The following is a 26137-nucleotide window of genomic DNA, read 5'->3' as shown; positions in this document are numbered from 1 at the left end:
CACATCCCTCCATACATACAGTACACTTCACACATCCCTCCATACATTCAGTACACTTCACACATCCCTCCATACATTCAGTACACTTCACACATCCCTCTATACATACAGTACACTTCACACATCCCTCCATACATACAACATACTTCACACATCCCTCCATACATACAGTACACTTCACACATACAGTACACTTCACACATCCCTCCATACATTCACTACATTTTACACATCCCTCCATACATACAGTACACTTCACACATCCCTCCATACATTCAGTACACTTCACACATCCCTCTATACATACAGTACACTTCACACATCCCTCTATACATACAACACACTTCTCACATCCCTCCATACATTCAGTACACTTCACACATCCCTCCATACATACAGTACACTTCACACATCCCTCCATACATTCAGTACACTTCACACATCCCTCCATACATTCAGTACACTTCACACATCCCTCCACACATTCAGTACACTTCACACATCCCTCTATACATACAGTACACTTCACACATCCCTCCATACATACAACATACTTCACACATCCCTCCATACATTCAGTACACTTCACACATCCCTCCATACATACAGTACACTTCACACATCCCTCCATACATTCAGTACACTTCACACATCCCTCCATACATACAGTACACTTCACACATCCCTCCATACATTCAGTACACTTCACACATCCCTCCACACATTCAGTACACTTCACACATCCCTCTATACATACAGTACACTTCACACATCCCTCCATACATACAACATACTTCACACATCCCTCCATACATTCAGTACACTTCACACATCCCTCCATACATACAGTACACTTCACACATCCCTCCATACATTCAGTACACTTCACACATCCCTCCATACATACAGTACACTTCACACATCCATCCATACATTCAGTACACTTCACACATCCCTCCATACATTCAGTACACTTCACACATCCCTCTATACATACAGTACACTTCACACATCCCTCCATACATTCAGTACACTTCACACATCCCTCTATACATACAGTACACTTCACACATCCCTCTATACATACAACACACTTCACACATCCCTCCATACATTCAGTACACTTCACACATCCCTCCATACATACAGTACACTTCACACATCCCTCCATACATTCAGTACACTTCACACATCCCTCCATACATTCAGTACACTTCACACATCCCTCCACACATTCAGTACACTTCACACATCCCTCTATACATACAGTACACTTCACACATCCCTCCATACATACAGTACACTTCACACATCCCTCCATACATTCAGTACACTTCACACATCCCTCCATACATTCAGTACACTTCACACATCCCTCTATACATACAGTACACTTCACACATCCCTCCATACATTCAGTACACTTCACACATCCCTCTATACATACAGTACACTTCACACATCCCTCTATACATACAACACACTTCACACATCCCTCCATACATTCAGTACACTTCACACATCCCTCCATACATACAGTACACTTCACACATCCCTCCATACATTCAGTACACTTCACACATCCCTCCATACATTCAGTACACTTCACACATCCCTCCACACATTCAGTACACTTCACACATCCCTCTATACATACAGTACACTTCACACATCCCTCTATACATACAGTACACTTCACACATCCATCCATACATTCAGTACACTTCACACATCCTTCCATACATACAGTACACTTCACACATCCCTCTATACATACAGTACACTTCACATATTCCTCCATACATACAACGTACTTCACATATTCCTCCATACATACAACATACTTCGCATATTCCTCCATACATACAACATACTTCGCATATTCCTCCATACATACAACATACTTCGCATATTCCTCCATACATACAACACACTTCACATATTCCTCCATACATACGACATACTTCATATATTCCTCCGTACATACTTAATACTTCACACATCCGCTGGAATATTGCTAAAAGGGGCGTAATTGCATATTCACTCACTCATTAACTATAGAGCACATGTTTTTTGTATTCTAGAGCCTGTTCAGATCCCTGCGAGCCTCTAACTGCAAGGAGGACTGCAGCAGTGTTGCAACACGACCCGTGTGCGGGACGGACGGGAAAACCTACCTATCTAGATGTGAACTCAAAAAGGCAAAGAAGTGTGACGGCAGACGAGTCAAGGTCAGAAAAAAAGGACATTGTTCTGGTGAGTTCATTTTCCTATATTTCAATAAATGCCGACATGCACACATCCATGGCCCATGTTACATTCGAGTGTGTACTAGATGTGTCGGGGACGTGGGGAAACCCAGTGGTGGCTATCTGCCCCATGTCACTCTTCACACAGCGTGGTGCTGATGGGGTGGCCAGGTGGATAGTCTTCTCTCTCCATCTCCCTCTCTTAACAGAAAGTGGTTCTGATGAGATATATTTGAGCTGATGATGTATGTAAGCATGATATAACCATAACGTTTGTGTGCAGGTATGTATTTCTGTGTGTGTGTGTGTGTGTATGTATTTCTCTGTGCGTGCGTGCGTGCGTGTCTGTGTCTGTGTCTGTGTCTCTGTGTGTGTATCTCTGTGTGTGTTACTCTGTGTGTGTATAACTCTGTGTGTGTTACTCTGTGTGTGTATTACTCTGTGTGTGTATTACTCTGTGTGTGTGTATTTCTCTGTGTGTGTTTGTGTGTGTGTGTTTCTGTTTCTGTGCGCGTGCGCGTGCGTGCGTGCGTGCGTGCGTGCGTGCGTGCGTGCGTGTGTGTGTGTGTGTGTGTGTGCACACCAAGCATGCCACACCTTCCACACCTGTTCCCGAGTGGCAGCATGGCCGCGTGTCCGATAGACCAACACAGTATTTGTGAAGTAGACGTTGCAAGTCCTCAGTCACTTTCACAAACACTTTTACAATACACTTTGTAAGTGAACATTCCACACCAGCTCGTGTACCTGGCGTTCGGGACTGCCTGGCTTGGCGGCTACATACAGGTGACATAACGACACAGGTGTTCAAACTTTCACCGGCAGCGTTCCATTGTACGGTGTGCAGGTGTCCCCTCCAGATCCCAGCGTTAAGGGCTCTCCACTCTCTCTCTTACAGTCTCTATCCCCGCTAGAGGGCGCTACGCGTACCTGCACGTGCGGCTCACCTGCATGTAGACACACTGTTAGATGTACATCACCTCGTGTGTGTGCATGTGGTTGGTGTCGCTGTACAGGTGTGTGAATGATGTGAAGAAGCGCTGTGTTGTGCATGTCACAACACTAAGTGTCTCTGTATCCCGACAGCGAATCGAAAAAAAGTATGTTATGTTACCTAATATACATATCTTACAACGCTTACATAGCTGAATCTAAGGTTGTCTATCTGAACATTCCACAGGACTCGAGTTCAGCAGTGCAGATTTAGTTTAGAGGTGTACAGTTTCACACCAACAAACATGATATGCTTCGTTCGAGCCATTCACACTGGATATATATATATATATATATATATATATATATGTATATATATGTATATATATATATATATGTATATATATATATATATGTATATATATATATATATATATATATATATATATATATATATATATCCACATCCCCTCTCCAATCTTTCCCACTTCAATCCACACATGCCCCCTCTCCAATTCTTCCCTCTCCAATCCTTCCCTCTCCAATCCTCCTTACTCTCCAATCGACCCACATCCACTCTCCAATCTCTCTAACATTCTCTCTCCAATCTCTCCAACATCCCCTCACCAATCTCTCCAACATCCCCTCACCAATCCTTCACACATTCCCTCCCTCACCAATCTCTCTAACATCCCCTCACCAATCTCTCAAATCCTCACAACATCCCCTCACCAATCTCTCCAACATCCCCTCTCCAATCTCTCCAACATCCCCTCACCAATCTCTCTAACATCCCCTCTCCAATCTCTCCAACATCCCCTCACCAATCTCTCCAACATCCCCTCTCCAATCTCTCCAGCATCCCCTCTCCAATCTCTCCAACATCCCCTCTCCAATCCTTCACACATTCCCTCCCTCACCAATCTCTCTAACATCCTCTCTCCAATCTTCCCCACAACCTCTCTTCAACCCTTCACCCATCCAATCCTCCCCATATCCTCTCTCCAATCCTTCCCACGCCCCCTCTCCAATTATTCACACATACCCTTTCCAATCCGTCACCAATCTCTCTAACATCCCCTCACCAATCTCTCAAATCCTCACAACATCCCCTCACCAATCTCTCCAACATCCCCTCTCCAATCTCTCCAACATCCCCTCACCAATCTCTCTAACATCCCCTCTCCAATCTCTCCAACATCCCCTCACCAATCTCTCCAACATCCCCTCTCCAATCTCTCCAGCATCCCCTCTCCAATCTCTCCAACATCCCCTCTCCAATCCTTCACACATTCCCTCCCTCACCAATCTCTCTAACATCCTCTCTCCAATCTTCCCCACAACCTCTCTTCAACCCTTCACCCATCCAATCCTCTCCACATCCTCTCTCCAATCCTTCCCACATCCTCTTTCCAATCCTTCACCTCTCTAATCCTTCCCAAATCCCCTCTCCAATCCTTCCCACATCCCCTCTCCAATCCTCCCCAAATCCTCTCTCCAATCCTTCCCACATACCCTCTCCAATCCTCCCCACATCCCCTCTACAATCCTCCCCACATACCCTCTCCAATCCTACCCAAATCCTCTCCAATCCTTCCCACATACCCTCTCCAATCCTTCCCACATCCCCTCTCCAATCCTCCCCAAATCCTCTCTCCAATCCTTCCCACATACCCTCTCTCCAATCCTTCCCACATACCCTCTCCCATCCTCCCCAAATCCTCTCTCCAATCCTTCCCACATACCCTCTCCAATCCTTCCCACATCCTCTCTCCAATCCTCCCCACATACCCTCTCCAATCCTCCCCACATCCTCTCTCCAATCCTTCCCACATCCTCTCTCCAATCCTCCCCACATACCCTCTCCAATCCTTCCCAAATCCTCTCTCCAATCCTTCCCACATACCCTCTTCAATCCTTCCCACATACCCTCTCCAGTCCTTCCCACATACCCTCTCCAATCCTCCCCAAATCCTCCCCAAATCCTCTCTCCAATTGTTCCCACATACCCTCTCCAATTCTTCCCACATACCCTCTCCAATCCTTCCCAAATCCTCTCTCCAATCCTTCCCACATACCCTCTCCAATCCTTCCCACATCCTCTCTCCAATCCTCCCCACATACCCTCTCCAATCCTCCCCACATCCTCTCTCCAATCCTTCCCACATCCTCTCTCCAATCCTCCCCACATACCCTCTCCAATCCTCCCCACATCCTCTCTCCAATCCTTCCCACATCCTCTCTCCAATCCTCCCCACATACCCTCTCCAATCCTTCCCAAATCCTCTCTCCAATCCTTCCCACATACCCTCTTCAATCCTTCCCACATACCCTCTCCAGTCCTTCCCACATACCCTCTCCAATCCTCCCCAAATCCTCCCCAAATCCTCTCTCCAATTCTTCCCACATACCCTCTCCAATCCTTCCCAAATCCTCTCTCCAATCCTTCCCACATACCCTCTCCAATCCTTCCCACATCCTCTCTCCAATCCTCCCCACATACCCTCTCCAATCCTCCCCACATCCTCTCTCCAATCCTTCCCACATCCTCTCTCCAATCCTCCCCACATACCCTCTCCAATCCTCCCCACATCCTCTCTCCAATCCTTCCCACATCCTCTCTCCAATCCTCCCCACATACCCTCTCCAATCCTTCCCAAATCCTCTCTCCAATCCTTCCCACATACCCTCTTCAATCCTTCCCACATACCCTCTCCAGTCCTTCCCACATACCCTCTCCAATCCTCCCCAAATCCTCCCCAAATCCTCTCTCCAATTCTTCCCACATACCCTCTCCAATCCTTCCCAAATCCTCTCTCCAATCCTTCCCACATACCCTCTCCAATCCTTCCCACATCCTCTCTCCAATCCTCCCCACATACCCTCTCCAATCCTCCCCACATCCTCTCTCCAATCCTTCCCACATCCTCTCTCCAATCCTCCCCACATACCCTCTCAAATCCTTCCCAAATCCTCTCTCCAATCCTTCCCACATACCCTCTTCAATCCTTCCCACATACCCTCTCCAGTCCTTCCCACATACCCTCTCCAATCCTCCCCAAATCCTCCCCAAATCCTCTCTCCAATTGTTCCCACATACCCTCTCCAATTCTTCCCACATACCCTCTCCAATCCTTCCCACATACCCTCTCCAATCCGTCTTTCCATCTGAACGTATATCTGCCATTAGGATGTCCTGTGCTGTGTGGCATATGCACTCCGTTGTTGGGATATCTTGCGATGACCAGGGACTTCAGTGGCATATACGTCATGTCGTGTGTGTTGCAGACTGGCGTCCAGCAATACATACACACAAGTCTCCTTATGAACCGAACCACCCAAAAGTCTACATCTGTTTCATACCAAGAATAAACAGCTAAAAGACACGAGGAACAAGAGTGCCACCACGTCCTGCTTCAAGATGGTTTATCATGAACATCTAAGTCAGGGTTAGTTAAGTGAAGAGTGTTTTAGCCGCAGCGGAAGTGTATTAGGTGATGTGAGGGCAGTTCTCCCCATATCGAGACACCTGTTGGTAACACCCTGACTGGCGTGTTGTATTTGGTAATAGATGTACATCAATGTATAATGTTAGCTAGCATTGGATGTCCGAGTCGGACGAGGGAGATTCTTACCCCCAGCATGTGGTTTTGCTTCATGTATACAGACCATGTCACAGAACTCGGCCCATATCGTCACGCACGACCCAATTCGAACAGCAAACATATGTAATTATAATTGTGAGATGAGTGGCCGAGCCACGTGTTCGCCACCTGTGTTCCGCCACCTGGGACTCCCCGCATCCCTGGCACGCTGGTATATCTACAGCCCCAACCTGTTGATTGCTTATTCATCACCTTGGGCTTTACGTAGATCAGATAACGGCGCTATGTTTATCTGAACGACACTTGCTGCTTAAAACCTTATCCTCGTCAAGTAGGTAATAAAAGGAAATTAAGTTATCCTGTTAATCGCCTGCCTGGAGATTGGCGTTGATTACACCCATATGCAGTGTGTACGTGGGTCGGTATATAGGAGAAAGCGAGGGTGACAGCAACCCCTCCCTCCAAACTCCCCCCCCCCCCCCCAGCCCTTCCTCCAAACGCATACACCCTCCTCTCCCTTTCCCTCTCCCTCCCCCTCCTCACCACCTCTTTTCCTGCAGCTTGGGTTATACTGAGACCACTGCTCCAGGGCTGTGTCGACTTCCAGCTCATGACACACTGTAGCCTTGTATCGCGCGCCCAAACCCTTGTACAAACACGCTGAACCAAACCCGATTAAAGTGCTATCTTGCTTACATCCCTCGCTACCTGGTCGAAGACAGTCAGCGGCGGTGATAACAGCGTGTTCACCTGACTCAACAAAGCCGGAGGAGAGTGGCGACACCTGGAGGTTTAAGGAGTAAACACGTTTGTCGCCTTCCAGTTGCCCCTAGCTCGCAGATCACTGGAAACTGTCACATGTCGACAGGCACTCGGAGTGGAGTATTCAGGGCACACATAGTTCGACATTCACTGGATTAACATAACAGAATATACACTCGAGGTGAAGATAGAAGGCTTCCATTCCTCGACATACACCAAGTGTGGAGATTGAAGTATATACACAGCTCGACAAGCACCAAGTGTGAAGACTGAAGTATATACACAACTCGACAAGCACCAAGTGTGGAGATTGAAGTATATACACAGCTCGACAAGCACCAAGTGTGAGGATTGAATGATATACACGGATCAACATACACCAAGTTAGGAGACTAAATGATATACACAGCTCGACAAGCACCAAGTGTGAGGATTGAAAGATATACACAGCTCGACAAGCACCAAGTGTGAGGATTGAATGAAATAGAGAGATCGACATACACCAAGTGTGAAGATTGAAGGATATACACAAATCGACATACACCAAGTGTGAAGATTGAGAGATATAACAACTCGACAAGCACCAAGTGTGAGGATTGAAAGATATAACAGCTCGACAAGCACCAAGTGTGAGGATTGAATGAAATACATTGCTCGACATACACCAAGCGAGGAGACTGAAGTATATACACAGCTCGACATACACCAAGCGAGGAGACTGAAGTATATACACAGATCGACATACACCAAGTGTGAAGATTGAAGTATATACACAGCCTGTCATACACCAAGTGTAAAGATTGAACGATATACATTGCTCGACATACAGGAAGTGTGAAGATTGAAAGATATACACAGATCGACAAGCACCAAGCGAGGAGACTGAAGTATATACACAGCTCGACATACACCAAGTGTAAAGATTGAACGATATACATTGCTCGACATACACCAAGTGTGAAGACTGAATGATATACACAGCTCGACATACACCAAGTGTGAAGACTGAAGTATATACACAGCTCGACAAGCACCAAGTGTGAAGACTGAATGATATACACAGCTCGACATACACCAAGTGTGAAGACTGAATGACATACATTGCTCGACAAGCACCAAGTTTGAAGATTGAAAGAAATACACAGATCGACATAGTTCAACTGTGAAGATTGAATGATATGCACAGCTTGACATACACCAAGTGTAAAGATTGAAAGATATACACAGATCGACATACACAAAGTGTGGAGATTGAAGGATATACACAGCTCGACAAGCACCAAGTGTGAAGATTGAAAGATATACACAGATTGACATACACCAAGTGTGAAGATTGAACGATATGCACAGCTCGACATAGTTCAACTTTGAAGATTGAATGATATGCACAGCTTGACATACACCAAGTGAGGAGTCCGAAGGATATACACAGATCGACATGCACCAAGTGTGAAGAATGAAATATATACACAGATCGACATGCACCAAGTGTGAAGATTAAAGGATATACACAGATCGACATACACCAAGTCTGAATATTGAAAGATATACACAGATCGACATACACCAAGTGAGGAGTCCGAAGGATATACACAGATCGACAAGAACCAAGTGTGAAGATTGAAGGATATACACAGATCGACATACACCAAGTGTGTAGATTGAAAGATGTGCACAGCTTGACATACACCAAGCGTAAAGATCAGAACCTAACATTGCTGGAGATGCACCAAGTGTGAAGACTGAAGGATATACACAGCTCGACATGCACCAAGTGTGAAGATTGAAACCTAACATTGCAGGACATGCACCAATTCTAAAGAATCAAACCTAACATTGCTGGACATGCACCAAGTGGGAAGATTGAAACTTAACATTGCTGGACATGCACCAAGTGTGAAGATTGAAATCTAATATTGCTGAACATGCACCAAGTGTGAAGAATCAAACCTAACATTGCTGATCATACACCAAGTGTGAAGATTGAAACCTAACATTGCTGGACATGCACCAGTTGTGAAGATTGAAACCTAACATTGCTGGACATGCACCAAGTGTGAAGATTGAAACCTAACATTGCTGGACATGCACCAAGTGTGAAGAATCAAACCAAACATTGCTGGACATGCACCAAGTGAGAAGAATCAAACCTAACATTGCTGAACATGCACAGAGCGAGAAGACTGAAGTCTAACATTGCTGGACATGCACCAAGTGTGAAGATTGAAAGTTAATATTGCTGAACATGCACCAAGTGTGAAGATTGAAACCTAACACTGTTGTACATGCACCAAGTGAGAAAAATCAAACCTAACATTGCTGAACATGCACTATGTGTGAAGATTGAAACCTAACATTGCTGGACATGCACCAAGTGGGAAGATTGAAACCTAACATTGCTGGACACGCACCAAGTGTAAAGACTGAAACTTAACATTTCAGGACATACACTAAGCGTGAAGACTGAAACCTAATATTGCTGGATATGTACCAAGTGTGAAGATTGAAAGTTATGGATTGCTTAAATCCAATGTGTCCACAGACATTAACAGATGACCTACGCATGACTCCGTACCTATGATTCTATAACATTTGGCATGGAGAAACTGGTCAGTATTAGTACACAGCGAGCCCTCCTTCCCCCACCCCTCCCCCTTCTTGGAAAAGAGTCGCTACACCTGTGTTATCGGAAGCGGAGAATGCGCCATGTAACGACTGTGATATCGGAGTCGAGGCTGGTATGTGTCTGTAGTTAACACCTGCACCCTCCGGACTAAGCCGTCCATAATCCATCTGAACGGGGATAAACCCTCGCTGGGGCCAGATTGATTAGGCAGTCTTCGGAGTGAGAGTGGGCCAAGAGGGAGTGCTTGTGAGAAATAGTAAGGGTCGTGTGGGGTGAGAGGCAGAAGTTGTGAGACATTGATGATGTGGGGTGAGAGGCAGTGCTTGTGAGAAATAGTAAGTGTCATGTGGGGTGAGAGGCAGTGCTTGTGAGAAATAGTAAGGGTGATGCAGGGTGAGAGACAGTGCTTGTGAGAAATAGTAAAGGTGATGTGGGGTGAGAGGCAGTGCTTGTGAGAAATAGTAAGGGTGATGCAGGGTGAGAGGCAGTGCTTGTGAGAAATAGTAAGGGTGGTGTGGGGTGAGAGGCAGTGCTTGTGAGAAATAGTAAGTGTCATGTCGTGTGAGAGGCAGTGCTTGTGAGACATGGGTGATATGGGGTGAGAGGCAGTGCTGGAGCGAAATAGTAAATGTGATGTGGGGTGAGAGGCAGTGCTTGTGAGAAATAGTAAGGGTGATGTGGGGTCCGAAGCAGTGCTTGTGAGACATGAGTGATGTTGGGTGAGAGGCAGTGCTTGTGAGAAATAGTAAGGGTGATGTGGGGTGAGAGGCAGTGCTTATGAGAAATAGTAAGGGTGATGCAGGGTGAGAGGCAGTGCTTGTGACAAATAGTAAGGGTGGTGTGGGGTGAGAGGCAGTGCTTGTGAGAAATAGTAAGTGTCATGTCGTGTGAGAGGCAGTGCTTGTGAGACATGGGTGATATGGGGTGAGAGGCAGTGCTTGTGAGAAATAGTAAGTGTCATGTCGTGTGAGAGGCAGTGCTTGTGAGACATGGGTGATATGGGGTGAGAGGCAGTGCTGGAGCGAAATAGTAAATGTGATGTGGGGTGAGAGGCAGTGCTTGTGAGAAATAGTAAGGGTGATGTGGGGTGAGAGGCAGTGCTTGTGAGAAATAGTAAGGGTGGTGTGGGGTGAGAGGCAGTGCTTGTGAGAAACAGTAAGGGTGGTGTGGGGTGAGAGGCAGTGCTTGTGAAAAATAGCAATGGTGATGTTGGGTGAGAGACAGTGCTTGTGAGAAAGAGTGAGGGTGATATGGGTTGAGAGGCATTGCTTGTTAGATAAAGTAAGGGTTGTGTGGGGTGAGAGGCAGTGCTTGTGAGAAATAGTAAGGGTGATGTGGGGAGAGAGGCAGTGCTTGTGAGAAATCGAAGGGTGGTGTGGGGTGAGAGACAGTGCTTGTGAGAAATATTAAAGGTGATGTTGGGTGAGAGGCAGTGCTTGGGAAATAGTAAGGGTGATATGGGGTGAGAGGCAGTGCTTGTGAGATGTAGTAAGGGTGGTGTAGGGTGAGAGGCAGTGCTTGTGAGAAATAGTAAGGGTGATGTGGGGTGAGAGGCAGTGCTTGTGAGAAATAGTAAGGGTGATGCAGGGTGAGAGACAGTGCTTGTGAGAAAGAGTAAGGGTGATATGGGGTGAGAGGCAGTGCTTGTGAGATAAAGTAAGGGTTGTGTGGGTTGAGAGGCAGTGCTTGTGAGAAATAGTAAGGGTGATGTGGGGTGAGAGGCAGTGCTTGTGAGAAATAGTAAGGGTGATGTAGGGAGAGAGGCAGTGCTTGTGAGAAATCGAAGGGTGGTGTGGGGTGAGAGACAGTGCTTGTGAGAAATAGTAAGGGTGATGTTGGGTGAGAGGCAGTGCTTGGGAAATAGTAAGGGTGATATGGGGTGAGAGGCAGTGCTTGTGAGATGTAGTAAGGGTGGTGTAGGGTGAGAGGCAGTGCTTGTGAGAAATAGTAAGGGTGATGTGGGGTGAGAGGCAGTGCTTGTGAGAAATAGTATGGGTGATGTGGGGTGAGAGACAGTGCTTGTGAGAAATAGTAAGGGTGATGCAGGATGAGAGGCAGTGCTTGTGATAAATAGTAAGGGTGATGTAGGATGAGAGGCAGTGCTTATGAGGAATAGTAAGGATGATGTTGGGTGAGAGGCAGTGCTTGTGAGAAATAGTAAGGGTGATGTGGGGTGAGAGGCAGTGCTTGTGAGAAATAGTATGGGTGATGTGGGGTGAGAGACAGTGCTTGTGAGAAATAGTAAGGGTGATGCAGGATGAGAGGCAGTGCTTGTGATAAATAGTAAGGGTGATGTAGGATGAGAGGCAGTGCTTATGAGGAATAGTAAGGATGATGTTGGGTGAGAGGCAGTGTTTGAAAATAGTAAGGGTGAACTGGGATGTGAGGCTGTGTTGTGAGAAATAGTAAGGTGATGTCGTGTTAGAGGCAGTGCTTGTGAGAAATGGTTGAATATTGTGTGAGAGGCAGTGCTTGAGAAATAGTAAGGGTGAACTGGGGTGAGAGGCAGTGCTTGTGAGAAATAGTAAGGGTGATGTGGGGAGAGAGGCAGTGAGTAAGAAATAGTAAGGGTGGTGTGGGGTGAGAGGCAGTGCTTGTGAGATGTAGTAAGGGTGGTGTGGGGTGAGAGGCAGTGCTTGTGAGATATAGTAAGGGTGGTGTTGGGTGAGAGACAGTGCTTGAGAATAATAAGTGTGAACTGGGATGTGAGGCAGTGTTGTTGGAAATAGTAAGGTGGTGTGGGGTGAGAGGCAGTGCTTGTGAGAAATGGTTGAATATTGTGTGAGAGGCAGTGTGTTAGAAATAGTAAGGGCGAACTGGGGTGAGAGGCAGTGCTTGTGAGAAATAGTAAGGGTGATGTGGGGTGAGAGGCAGTGCTTGTCAGATATAGCGTGCGTGCGGGAGAGCACGTGTGCATAAGCGTCAAATTTATCACATTTATCAAAGGCCTGCCACAGATTCTTACTGTGCAGATTGGGAAGGGGATGATGTGTCGGGCTTGTCACTTCACCTACAATGTGTCCTGACATAGGGTGAGATCTGCTACACACCTGGGGATAAATGATACGCAGGGCAGCAGGTACTCACAGTATCAAGTATGTTATTTTGACGCAATTACAGCTTGTATTTTACAGATCTACGCGTCCGGGTGCTACGTGTCTCTGTTGGGAGTCACCTGTATAACCAGGGCCACGTGTTTGTGTTAACGTGAAATATAAATGTCATTTGCCGCTATGAAGTCCGGGATAGCGTAAAACATGGCTGCGCTAACACAGGTGTTGTCAGAGAATAGAGTGCCATGGCTGTGCTAACACAGGTGTTGTCAGAGAATAGAGTGCCGTGGCTGCGCTAACACAGGTGTTGTCAGAGAATAGAGTGCCATGGCTGTGCTGACACAGGTGTTCGCAGTTCCTAGAGAGTCGCTAGACATGGCTGCGCCCACACAGATGTTGTCAGTGGCTAGAGTGCGATGGCTGTGCTGACACAGATGTTGTCAGTGGCTAGAGTGTCATGGCTGTGCTGACACAGGTGTTGTCAGTGGCTAGAGTGCCGCTAGCCATGACAGTGGCTAGAGCATCATGGCTGCGCTTATACAGATGTTGTCAGTGGCTAGAGTGCCATGGCTGTGCTGACACAGATGTTGTCAGTGGCTAGAGCATCATGGCTGCGCTTACACAGATGTTGTCAGTGGCTAGAGTGCGATGGCTGTGCTGACACAGATGTTGTCAGTGGCTAGAGTGCCGCTAGCCATGACAGTGGCTAGAGCATCATGGCTGCGCTTAGACAGATGTTGTCAGTGGCTAGAGTGCCATGGCTGTGCTGACACAGATGTTGTCAGTGGCTAGAGCATCATGGCTGCGCTTACACAGATGTTGTCAGTGGCTAGAGAGCCATGGCTGCGCTTACACAGATGTTGTCAGTGGCTAGAGTGCCGCTAGCCATGACAGTGGCTAGAGCATCATGGCTGCGCTTACACAAATGTTGTCAGTGGCTAGAGTGCCATGGCTGTGCTGACACAGGTGTTGTTGGTGGTTAGAGTGTCAGGGCTGCGCTGACACATATGTTGTCAGTGGCTAGAGTGCCAATTCTGCGCTGACACAGGTGTTGTTGGTGGCTCGAGTGCAATGTCATGCCTGCGCTGACACAGATGTGGTCGATGGCTACGGTGCTGCTAGACATGGCTGCGCTAACACATTTGTTGTTGGTGGCTAGAGTGTCATGGCTGCGCTGACAGAGGTGTTTTCGGTTGCTGGATTGCCGCTAGACATGGCTGCGCCCACACAGAGGTTGCCAGTGGCCAGAGTGCCGCTAGCCATGGCTGTGCTAACACAGGTGTTCTCGGTGGCCAGAGTGCCGCTAGCCATGGCTGTGCTGACACAGGTGTTCTCGGTGGCCAGAGTGCCGCTAGCCATGGCTGTGCTGACACAGGTGTTGTCAGTGGCTAGAGTGCCGCTAGCCATGACAGTGGCTAGAGCATCATGGCTGCTCTTAGACAGATGTTGTCAGTGGCTAGAGTGCCATGGCTGTGCTGACACAGATGTTGTCAGTGGCTAGAGCATCATGGCTGCGCTTACACAGATGTTGTCAGTGGCTAGAGTGCCATGGCTGCGCTTACACAGATGTTGTCAGTGGCTAGAGTGTCATAGCTGTGCTGACACAGGTGTTCTCGGTGGCCAGAGTTCCGCTAGCCATGGCTGTGCTGACACAGGTGTTCTCGGTGGCCAGAGTGCCGCTAGCCATGGCTGTGCTGACACAGGTGTTGTTGGTGGCCAGAGTTCCGCTAGCCATGGCAGTGCTGACACAGGTGTTCTCGGTGGCCAGAGTGCCGCTAGCCATGGCTGTGCTGACACAGGTGTTGTCGGTGGCCAGAGTGCCGCTGGACATGGCTGCGCTGACACACGTGTTGTAAATGGCAGCATACGGTCCCTCATTAATCCACCACCAAGTTCTACTGCTCGTACGTAGTCCCCCATTAATCCACCACCATGACCACCTCCTACATGTAGTCCCCCATTAATCCACCACCAAATCCAACTGCTCGCACACAGTCCTTTATTTCACCACCATGAAGTGCACCTATCTACACACATTCCTTCCTCAATTCGCGACCATCAAACCCCACAAGATGCCTCCCTACACCCTGATAACATCCTTCCGTGCCCTGCCCGAGAACCACCCCACCCTCCTCCCTCCTGAACACCCCGACCCCTTCCCTCCCGAACAAATTCACCCCATCCCCTTCCCCACCCCACCTCCCCTCTACACTTACATCCAGCGCACCTGCATGTCACCGAGTATAAGTATCAATGTTAGGAGGGGAATCTTGACACCTTGATAATTGAAATGTTATCCGACATTCCAGACTTCCAGACCCGGCAGCGCAGTGAAAGAGGTTACGTCTATCTTCGTGTATCAGCTTCCTACTCCTATCAATCATCCAGTGCAGTTGATTTTCTGTCATCAGCTTTGGAAGAGTTGATCTTGTACTTCATTACCCTTGTTTTACTCCGTGTACTTGTGGTCGTGTTAGGACTGCACGACACCTCCCATCAATCCTTCTGTGTCGTCTGGGCCCATCAATCCTCCTGTATCGTCTAGGCCAATCAATCCTCCTGTATCGTCTGGGCCCATCAATCCTCCTGTATCGTCTGGGCCCATCAATCTCTGTATATCATCTAGGCCCATCAATCTCTGTATATCATCTAGGCCCTTCAATCCTCCTGTGTCGTCAAGGTCCATCAATCTCTGTATATCATCTAGGCCCATCAATCTCTGTATATCATCTAGGCCCATCAATCTCTGTATATCATCTAGGCCCATCAATCTCTGTGTATCGTCAAGGTCCATCAATCTCTGTATATCATCTAGGCCAATCAATCTCTGTATATCATCTAGGCCCATCAATCTCTGTGTATCGTCTGGGCCCATCAATCCTCCTGTATCGTCTAGGCCAATCAATCCTCCTGTATCGTCTGGGCCCATCAATCCTCCTGTATCGTCTGGGCCCATCAATCCTCCTGTATCGTCTGGGCCCATCAATCTCTGTATATCATCTAGGCCCATCAATCTCTGTATATCGTCTAGGCCCATCAATCTCTGTGTATCGTCTAGGCCCATCAATCCAGGCCCATCGATACCCTATTAGCATCCCGGCCCGTCAATACAATTGAACACCTTGGACACCAGAAATGGGCTCTTATTAATCCCATGGTATCATCATCAGATGACGCTTCAATCCTGATTAACATATATATTTGCAAAAACTAAACTTTTGACTTTTTTAATACTTTCTCTGAATGTAAATCTCCAAATTTCACTTCCATAACATGTAGTCGGAGCTATTCTACTATCAAGTAAAGAAATATTTATCTAAAGTAATAGGAAAGAATAAAGTTAAGTTAGGAATCAACTTAAAACATGGGGAAGCACGATTTCTTGGCCTTTAAGAAAATAATGACAAGAAATTGCTCATCAATCCCCCTGTATCATCTATGTTCATCAATTGCATATTCTAGACATCAGTTTAGTGGCATAATCTTGGATCGCCAATCCCCTTCTGCAGCAATCCGGATGTGTCAAATAAATTGTTATTTTTTTAAAAAAGCTTTCTCCTTTTCCACACGTGAATTAGAGACTTTAAGACAGATAGGAAAATAGAGTAATATCTGCGATGCTTTGAAATACATAATCACCTATTTGACACTGCTGTTCTCTCCTGCAGCCGGTGCTGAGGATGGAGGAGCCCGTAGCTACGAGGGGAGATGCCCCGAGGAACGCGCGCAGGCAATGGAGTCGGCTAAACGGGACAAGTCGGTGGTGTTCGTTCCCGTCTGCAGTGGTGACGGCACGTTCGCGGAGGTCCAGTGTCACGCCACCGGCTACTGCTGGTGCAGCACCAAAGACGGCCACCACATCCCGGGGACGTCCGTGAAAGACCGCCGACCTCGGTGTGGGAGAGGTAGACGAGGTCAACTTTGATTTATTATTCTGATAAAAAAAAAATCATTTGTGTCTGGTTCAGTTCGCTCTCTTCCTCATTTACGTTCAGATAACGTTCAGATGACATATATTAACGAGCTATATCGCGTTTAATAGGAGGCACGGGTGGCCCAGTCGTCTATGGCGCCTCAATTCGCTGTGCAGAGTTGCGTCCCTTGGGCACACCACAAACCTGTGATTGTGGGTTCGAATCCTGGTTCGCCCGAACCATAGCGTGCACGTGGGTCTCACCGAATTGGTATACTTGAGAGACCGGCACCACTTCGGGCTTTCCACCCGGAACAACCTGATACGCCGTCATATAACTGGAATACTGTTCAAAGTGGCGTAAATCCCAACTCGTTTGTACACAGCTACAATTGCCTGTAATTGAGAAATCACGAGAATCGGTTGATTCCGAGAGTTGATTTTCTCAAATAAGATTTCTCTAGAATTTTGCATAATGACATACAGTTGCAAGAACAACAGCGTGACGTCATCACAATGATGTATCTGATGACAACCTACTGAATGTTGAGTGAGAACACCTGACGGAAGACTCCTCACACGAAGCGTTTTTGTTCCCACAGGTAGGCGCAAAAAGAGGAAGCCAGGAAAAAAACGGAAGAAAAAGCGTAAGTTTGTTTTTAAGACCATTGTATCAATTCCGCCCCCTCAACACAGTCGTATTGTTGGGGCCAATATAATAAATAATTATAACACTAATAACGATAATGTGCATGATCCATACCTCAAAGCATGCTGGAAGGGCTTGGTACCCCGGTCAATGGATTAGTGAGCACTTAACCTTCATTCTCATCTCCCTGGGGAGTATACAAGCGTATACAATATCATAAGCGTTTCCACACACCACAGGCGCGTGATGGTGGTCAGTTCCGAGGGTCTGACAATTCAAGCATAACCGAGGCGTAGATATCGACAAATAACATTTGTAGACACATGATAAGGTCATTATAAGTGTTTAAATACATCGTAGACGCATGGCGCCGTTGGGTAGCCTCGTGGTTAAAGCGTTCGCTCGTCACGCCGAAGGCCCGGGTTCAATTCCCCTCATGTGTTCAATGTGTGAAGCCCATTTCTGGTGTCCCCCGCCGTGTTATTGCTGGAATATGGCTAAAAGTGGCGTGAAACCATACTCACTCACTTACTCACTCACTCGTAGACGCATGTTGAGGTCATTATAAAGGCATGTGTTGGAGCAACCCCCGCTCTGGTATCTCTCACACACACACGCACACGCACACGCACACGCACACGCACACGCACACGCACGCACGCACGCACGCACACACACTCACACACATACACAAACACACATACATACAAGCTTCTAGCGCCGTGGACCGTGCCTCACACATTCCTCGTGGATAATTGGCGAACACCTGTGCGAATGTCGGCGTTTGCCTGGCCCAGTGCGTCCATTGAGGATGTCTCCTCTCTCTGTCGTGGTGAGGGCAGATTATTGTCGGCGCGGTGAGATACGGGACTCTCTCACGCACAGCGGGAACAGTAGAGGTCACAAGCCCAGAAACAGCCAGATTGTGTGGTCGCCTAAAACAGTCGATCGTGGTGTCTGGTGATAAAAGTGACTCTTTTAGTATTCCGAATTAATACGATTATCGCCTCAGCTTACTTTACCACGACCCAGCTTGTTATTACAGACGTATTTGATTGGTTGTTGATACCTTGGATATCAAACTCTCCAGTCATAGCTGGAACGTGCCCATCCACACTGTCATATTCGCAACCGTAAGTGCATTGTGTACATAGGTACTCGTTGGCAGATATGTACCCGGAGGTAGTCGTTGGCATATATGTACCCGGAGGTATTCGCTGGCATATATGTACCCGGAAGTATTCGCTGGCATATATGTACCCGGAGGTAGTCGTTGGCATATATGTACCCGGAGGTATTCGCTGGCATATATGTACCCGGAGGTATTCGCTGGCATATATGTACCCGGAGGTATTCGTTGGCATATATGTACCCGGGGGTACTCGTTGGCATATATGTACCCGGAGGTATTCTTTGGCATATGTGTACCCGGAGGTATTCGTTGGTATATATGTACCTATAGGAACTTGTTGGCACACCCGGTGGTATTCGTTGGTATAAATGTACCCGAAGGTATTCGTTGGTATATATGTACCAGGAGGTATTCGTTGGCATAAATGTACCCGGAAGTATTTTTTGGCATAAATGTACCCGGATGTACTTGTTATTAATATGGGGGCACGGTTGGCCGCGATTCCCTGTGCAGAGTTGCGTCCCTTGGGCACGCCAGAAACCTATGATTGTGGGTTCGAATCCTGGTTCGCCCCGATTATGTTTCTAGGTTTGTCAGCACCATACCCGTGCTCGTGGGTTTAACGAAAGTGGCAAACGTCTAAGACCTGCATCACTTCGGGCTTTTCTCCCACATTATGCTGACACGCCGCGATATAACTGGAATACTGTTAAAAGCGGCGTTAAACACAACTGTCTCACGTTATTAATACACGTTATTGTAGTCATGGGTCTAGGTAAGGTTAAAATGGGCCTGCAGACATATTTATCAGTATTCACTGAAGAGTCGAGTTCTGGAATTAACGAGCTTAACGTTCGATCTTCGTTGTGGTGGTTTATAACTATTATGTGTTAGCATCACAACATTTATTTAGAACTTGGTATGTGACATAATGTCGTACATAAGGCCAGCATGTTAAGTGAGGAATACATCTGCCAAAACCACGAACCAGTACCATCAATGTGTTGCTCCAAAACCTGAAGACACGCCCACTCCTCCCTTGTGCAGGATTCCAAAGCCTCATGGCAACGACTCACGATAAACAGCGATATATGCTGGGTCCTGCAATTGTACCAACAAATCCTTGTCTCAAAGATTAACCATAATCGTTCATACACTCAAGGAAGAGCTTTCTTCATATTCACAGAGAGTGTTTGAGACAAGTAGATTTGATACCATGTGTATTCTCAATAACTCAAAGATGTGCTTGAATATGTTAAATCTCAGAAAAGAACCAAGTACAAATATGTCAAAATATTTGAATTTTCAACTTTACACACAACTATTTCCCATGATAAATGAAAGGGGAAAGTTGATTCTTTGAATACATGGGGCGCTCATCACCAACGTGGTGGCCACAGGCACAGCTACATATCCATCTTCTGGTGAAGGTTCAGGTTATATGGTCAAGGGGCGGGCGGGTAGCCTAGTGGTTAAAGCGTTCGCTCGTCACGCCGAAGGCCAGGGTTCGATTCCCGACATGGGTACGATGAAGTCTATTTCTGTTTTCCTCCGCAGTGATGTAGCTGGAATGTTGCTAAAAGTGACGTAAACACATGGTAAAATCATACTCACTTATTTGGTCAAAACGGAAAGCAAATACCATCTGAAGTTTACTGAGATCACGTTTTGTACAATGCTGGACTTCCTCACTAATAACGTCTGTGTGGAATTTGGGGACATTTAGGACATTTTGCAAGAAGTAGCTAGGTATCGCTTTGGCAAAATCAAAGCAAGGCAATTTGGCCAAGAAGTTTAACTTAAGCTTCGGGTAAACCGCCTGAAGAAAGGAAAGGGACCAGTGTCTCATCTGTTATATATTAACATATGTGGCACCCACACTTACATATATGGCGCTCACATTTACATATATGGCACTCACATTTACATACATAGCACTCACAGTTACATACATGTCACCAACACTTACATATATGTCACTCACACTTACATATAGGTCACCCACACTTACATATATGGCGCTCACATTTACATATATGTCACTCACACTTACATATTTGTCACCCACACTTGCATACATGGCACTCACACTTACATATATGTCACCCACACTTACATATATGGCGCTCACATTTACATATATGTCACTCACACTTACATATTTGTCACCCACACTTGCATACATGGCACTCACACTTACATATATGTCACCCACACTTACATATATGTCACTCACACTTACATATAGGTCACCCACACTTACATATATGGCGCTCACATTTACATATATGTCACTCACACTTACATATTTGTCACCCACACTTGCATACATGGCACTCACACTTACATATATGTCACCCACACTTACATATATGTCACCCACACTTACTTATAAGTCGCCAACACTTACATATATAACCTCCTCAAGGGTGGCAACTCCCATATAAATAATACTGCAACTTTGACGTTGGTGTTTCTCAAGCCATTTAATTGATAGACCTGGTAATATCTCGAATGCATCTTCTGGCGCATCCCCACACAAGATTTCAATAATAATTGTAGAACGATCAGGTATAGCATTCAAGTTATTTAATATATCATTGAATTCAGTAACCAATTTAAACTAACATCTTTTAATGATGGACGACTCAATAACATATAGTCTGGGTTATCTGGCAGGGGAGCGACTAACACTCTTTCGTTTTGAGAGGATATAAGCCCCTGAGTACGATCCCACTATTCATTAGTTAAGTGATGTACTTTATCCGTCGTCACATATGATGGGACAATGACGATATTCAGTAGCCACTCGATTTTTACCTCGACCATAGCCCATTCATTATCATCATTGCGAGCAAGACTGTATGAAGTGTTTTTGTTGAACCAAGTAAGGTTGACATCATTTAAATCTCCTAGATTAGGTGCTGGTGCTGTGAATATGACTTCTTTGCGCTTGTATACATTATCCTGTAAGTATAAAGCATACAACTTACCATCAGTACGGGGTTTATCAATTCTGTCTGTGTCTCCAAGATCAGAAAGCGCAATTGTATTACATTGTCTAAGGTTATGCATTCCAGGGCCTGAAGAATCAGCCATTATTCATAATATAGACTGTTACACTGAAATATCCTATATGTACATGTTGATGTTTTGCATCTAATATAGAAATTTTGAGATCTGTAATAATTCCCCGATTTAACTTTTTATGTTGAAATGATGAGAAAGATTACGTCCTGTCACTGTTTTTTTTCATCTTTGACTGGAACAGCTCTAAGCGTAGTTGAAGGACTTTCGAGTTGAATATTATCTGTTGTACTGATCTGATCAAGATGATGCATAACTCTTGATAGGGAACTATATCGGGTAATTTAACTCCATGAACTATTGTGTCGAATGTTACTTCTCTTCTTATAAATCCAAGCGTATTTGCTAAGTCCCTGTCAAGTTTTATAGAATGTACTCCACTGCTTACAATCAGCACCCCATTCGACTCACATAGTGGGACGTTCTTTATCTAGTAATAACTTATTATTTCCCCTCGCAGCACTTATATTGGTCCACCATGGGTAATACATTATATCGCAGAGAGCAACTTGAAGTTGCCCAGCCGAGATGTCAATAGCGTGAAGCAGTTGAATGGACTGACCATTTGTTATTCCCGGGAGTGTAGCATACATATTAAATATACAAAGATACTATATTATAACTTCAATATGGGAGGTGCTGATACTGAGAGCAGTATCGAAGCAACTTACCTTACGAATCAGTCAATTTTACTAAGAGGCTCTGGTGCTCAGTTTCTTGTTCAGTTTCCTGATATCTTTGAAAAATACAGGTTCGCGGCAACTAGCACCAAAATGGTACATGATTGGTTCCACAATCCAATACAATTTTGGCTAAACCAGTTAAACTTTGTGCCACAACAGGATGTGGGGTATCTCTTTATACCCCCAGCTTTGAACTAAATAAGTCTGTTTTATCATGCCACGTGTACTATCAGATTAAAAGTATAGTTAGAAATTAAAAGAAATTAGTGCCCCATTACCGTAGGATCGAGGATGGAATGCATCAAGTAATCCATACAATAGGTGGGCATATGAACATATTTGTCACGAATTTTATGTTTCTACGAGTAAAGATTGGTGTCTGCATTGAGTTAACCATGGTCTAGGTATTCCGTATGCTGGTGCACACTCTGTTAAAGAAGTCAGCAATGATTTACTGAAAAGAGGTCGGCTTCTTCCGAGCTTTGCTCTCTCGAGTAATGAGTGGAGAGACGATCGTATGAACTTTAAGGGTGGTGTTGCTCTCACCGTCCAAAAGGTTGAGCAACCACAACATGCCGGAAATGCTTGGAATGATTTTGTTATGATACAACAGAAAATAATTTTACTTACCCAGGAGTTTTAAGAGTTAATGAATCAATAAGAATAGGCAAATGGTGCACAGTCGCAAACATGAACAGGAATAATTGGTTGTGGGGCAGTGCTTGATGTGCAAAATCAGTTTGTTGCAAATGTAGACAATGCTATTCGTTTCACCAGTTGACATACCACCTTCTATAAAGCGATATCAAGATGTATTACAGAACGCTCAATCCAAAGTAGACAACATTTTTGGGGAAGGACTATACATGTCTCGAAGTAATATGGAACATAAAGATTGGCCAAGTGATAGGCGATAATAATAAAATTGTTATTGCTTCCGATAAACAAAAAAACAGGTATAAATTCAGATATTAACACTGATTTAATAAATCGAACAAATACAGGCGAATCAGGAAAAGTAAAAGCACAGTCATCTACTGTAACAAAAGTGCAACAGCCACAAGTTGTAAAACCACATATTGCCGCTCAAAATCAACAACATGTCGATGAAAAAACAACAGACCGGCAATTGCTACGATCACTGCCCACAAGTTTTGACTAAACCAAGTGGCGATCTTGGCTAATAAATTCAAGAGCCAGGATACAATACTACTTATTAAACCGGGAAGTGCAGATGCGGCTTTCCCAGCGAGCTTTCCTATGGAGGCGTACCACCTGCGGCGACCACCACCTCCAGTTCATGTGAGAGTCAAAGTTGATATTATAAATCCCAATGCAGTTAAGATACTGGCAATAGTTATCCCCTGTTCTCTATACAATGTCAGTGTTGTGTCATCATTGAGGATTTGATCAATAGTTTCTCAAATTCGACTGATTTGTGAATGAAGTGCCTCTCTATTGGTGGAAGCTGCTTCGAGGTGGGCCGATATTTCATCTTCTAAGTTACGTTTTATTTTCTCATAAGCTATATGCTTGTCGAGTTCATCTAGCTTGGCTATATTCTTGATGAGTGACCCCCACATTGTTTGCATTGCCTTGTCAAGCCATCGTAATTCTCATATATTGTACTCCAAGGATGGTACCTGTTATGTGGAATTATCGAAGGTTTCCAAGATTTCTTTGAGTCCAACAGAGAGATGCTTCGCGCGTTGTGGTACTTACAAATTATCTTCATATATGGCAGCAACCGTTGCACCAAGTACAGCGCACAGTCTGAAGAACCTTAGTGGTCTTTGCAGAAAGTTTTGCTTGTGAGTTGTCGAAGTCTACAAGACCTAACTCATTACGAATAATGTTGATGCCCCCACGACGTCTGGCTATTGTAGACAAGGCTAGGGGTTTACGAGTATGAGAATGCATAACATCAATATCTGGAGAGCCACACAGTCACAATATTCCTTTACTATATATTGTAAACTTGGAATAGTCACGACCAATTGGAGTAACATATTTTTTGTTTTCTTTTAAGACATCGTAATAATCATTAACGGTTGATTGCATAAGTTCCTCATTAAGATTCATAAAGCTGGTTTCATCAGTACCCCCTTCGAATGTACAAGTATCATTTAGGTTATCTAGATTAATCTCCTCCTTATTTATATTAAACATAAGGTTACATAATTTCAATATAAACAATGTCTTCGCAATATGGACGCAAGTTAAATCCACAGCGTAGACTTCAGGGCCCATTATGAGTCAAAGCAATATCTGCAACTAATATCCTAAGTACCATTGATCAGAATCAGACACTCCTGGTTTGCTTTCCTAATCTATGCACTCACGATGTGTTAGTTCCAGGGACTGGCCGACTATCGTTTACAATTAATTTGAATTCTGCTGACCCTGCCAGGGAGCTTGTTCAGAATACAGGTCGTGCAATTGTAAAGAAAATCACAATTAAAATTAGCGGTAATAAGGTCTTGAGTATTGAAGACAGTGATGTATATTTCTGTTGCATGGATCTCTGCAGAACAACGAAAGAACGGAAAACTGACAGAATCAAGGTATTGACACAAGCACTAATCGGTATACAATGAGACTGCGTGTGGGTACTAATAGTGGTGATAATACCCTCATAGAAGATAAGGCTGTTGCTCTTGGATTGGTTAGTCGATTTATATTCTGCTCTACTTGCTCGTTAGTCACATGCCCTTCTATCAAGGATCCCTAGGCGTAGGTTAGAGTACGAACTCACTTTTAATGAGATAGACAAAATTTTATGGATAACAACTTCTTTAATACTGTGAAAAGCGACGTTTCGGTATAGATCCTTGACCGTTGTCAAGCAAGACTGAATGAGGGACATAGTGCAAAATATATATAGTAGGTGGAGGATTAACAGTAGAGGATTAACAGTAACAACAATAGCATACATGAGTGGGATAACATTGGTAGGTGTGACAACAAAGGGATGAGGCTGTCACAACACGATGGACAGAAAACACATAGCTGGAAGCCAATAAACAGGATAAGTGATTATTGTTTGATGAGTTCATAGTAGGCGGGTGGGATGAAATAGCCTTGATCTCTGTTGATTGGTGGCTTGTGGCGGCGAATGTGGACTGCTTCTGTTAGTTTTCTTTTAGCGAAATCATGGAGGTTGTTGGCGAGGATTTGGACGTTGTCCCAGTTGATGATGTGATTGGGACAGTTGCTGATATGGTCCGAGATGGCTGATTTGCTGTCGGATTTGATGGAGGAGGTTTTATGCTCTTTGATTCTGGTGTTGATTGGGCGGAATGTTTCACCTACGTAAGATTGTCCACAGTTGCAGTCAATTTTGTAGACCTTTAGGCTCTTGGGGTTTAGATGTGTTCCTGCCGTTGGCTCTTAGCAGGGTTTTGAAGGAGTTGGAGCTGGTGAAGTGGGTGTCGATGTTGGCTTG

At 45.3% G+C, this 26137-nt stretch overlaps 1 protein-coding gene across 9 annotated transcripts in view; it reads left to right on the top strand.

The window, feature by feature from the left end:
* Nucleotides 1-26137, top strand: part of LOC139443064 (SPARC-related modular calcium-binding protein 1-like) — a 91474-nt gene that overhangs the window by 40123 nt on the left and 25214 nt on the right. For 8 of the 9 annotated variants that reach the window (XM_071223993.1, XM_071223988.1, XM_071223990.1 and 5 more), the window contains exons 2-4: nucleotides 2085-2256; nucleotides 16897-17142; nucleotides 17744-17788. In XM_071223993.1, the coding sequence (XP_071080094.1) occupies nucleotides 2085-2256; nucleotides 16897-17142; nucleotides 17744-17788 (463 nt within the window). The remainder of the gene's footprint in view (nucleotides 1-2084; nucleotides 2257-16896; nucleotides 17143-17743; nucleotides 17789-26137) is intronic. The other variant, XM_071223986.1, reaches the window with a different exon arrangement.

Source organism: Haliotis cracherodii, unplaced genomic scaffold, assembly GCF_022045235.1.
Source record: "Haliotis cracherodii isolate W230 unplaced genomic scaffold, xgHalCrac1.p SCAF_5, whole genome shotgun sequence".
Classification (NCBI taxonomy): domain Eukaryota; kingdom Metazoa; phylum Mollusca; class Gastropoda; order Lepetellida; family Haliotidae; genus Haliotis; species Haliotis cracherodii.
This window is presented reverse-complemented; position numbering and strand designations above follow the sequence as displayed.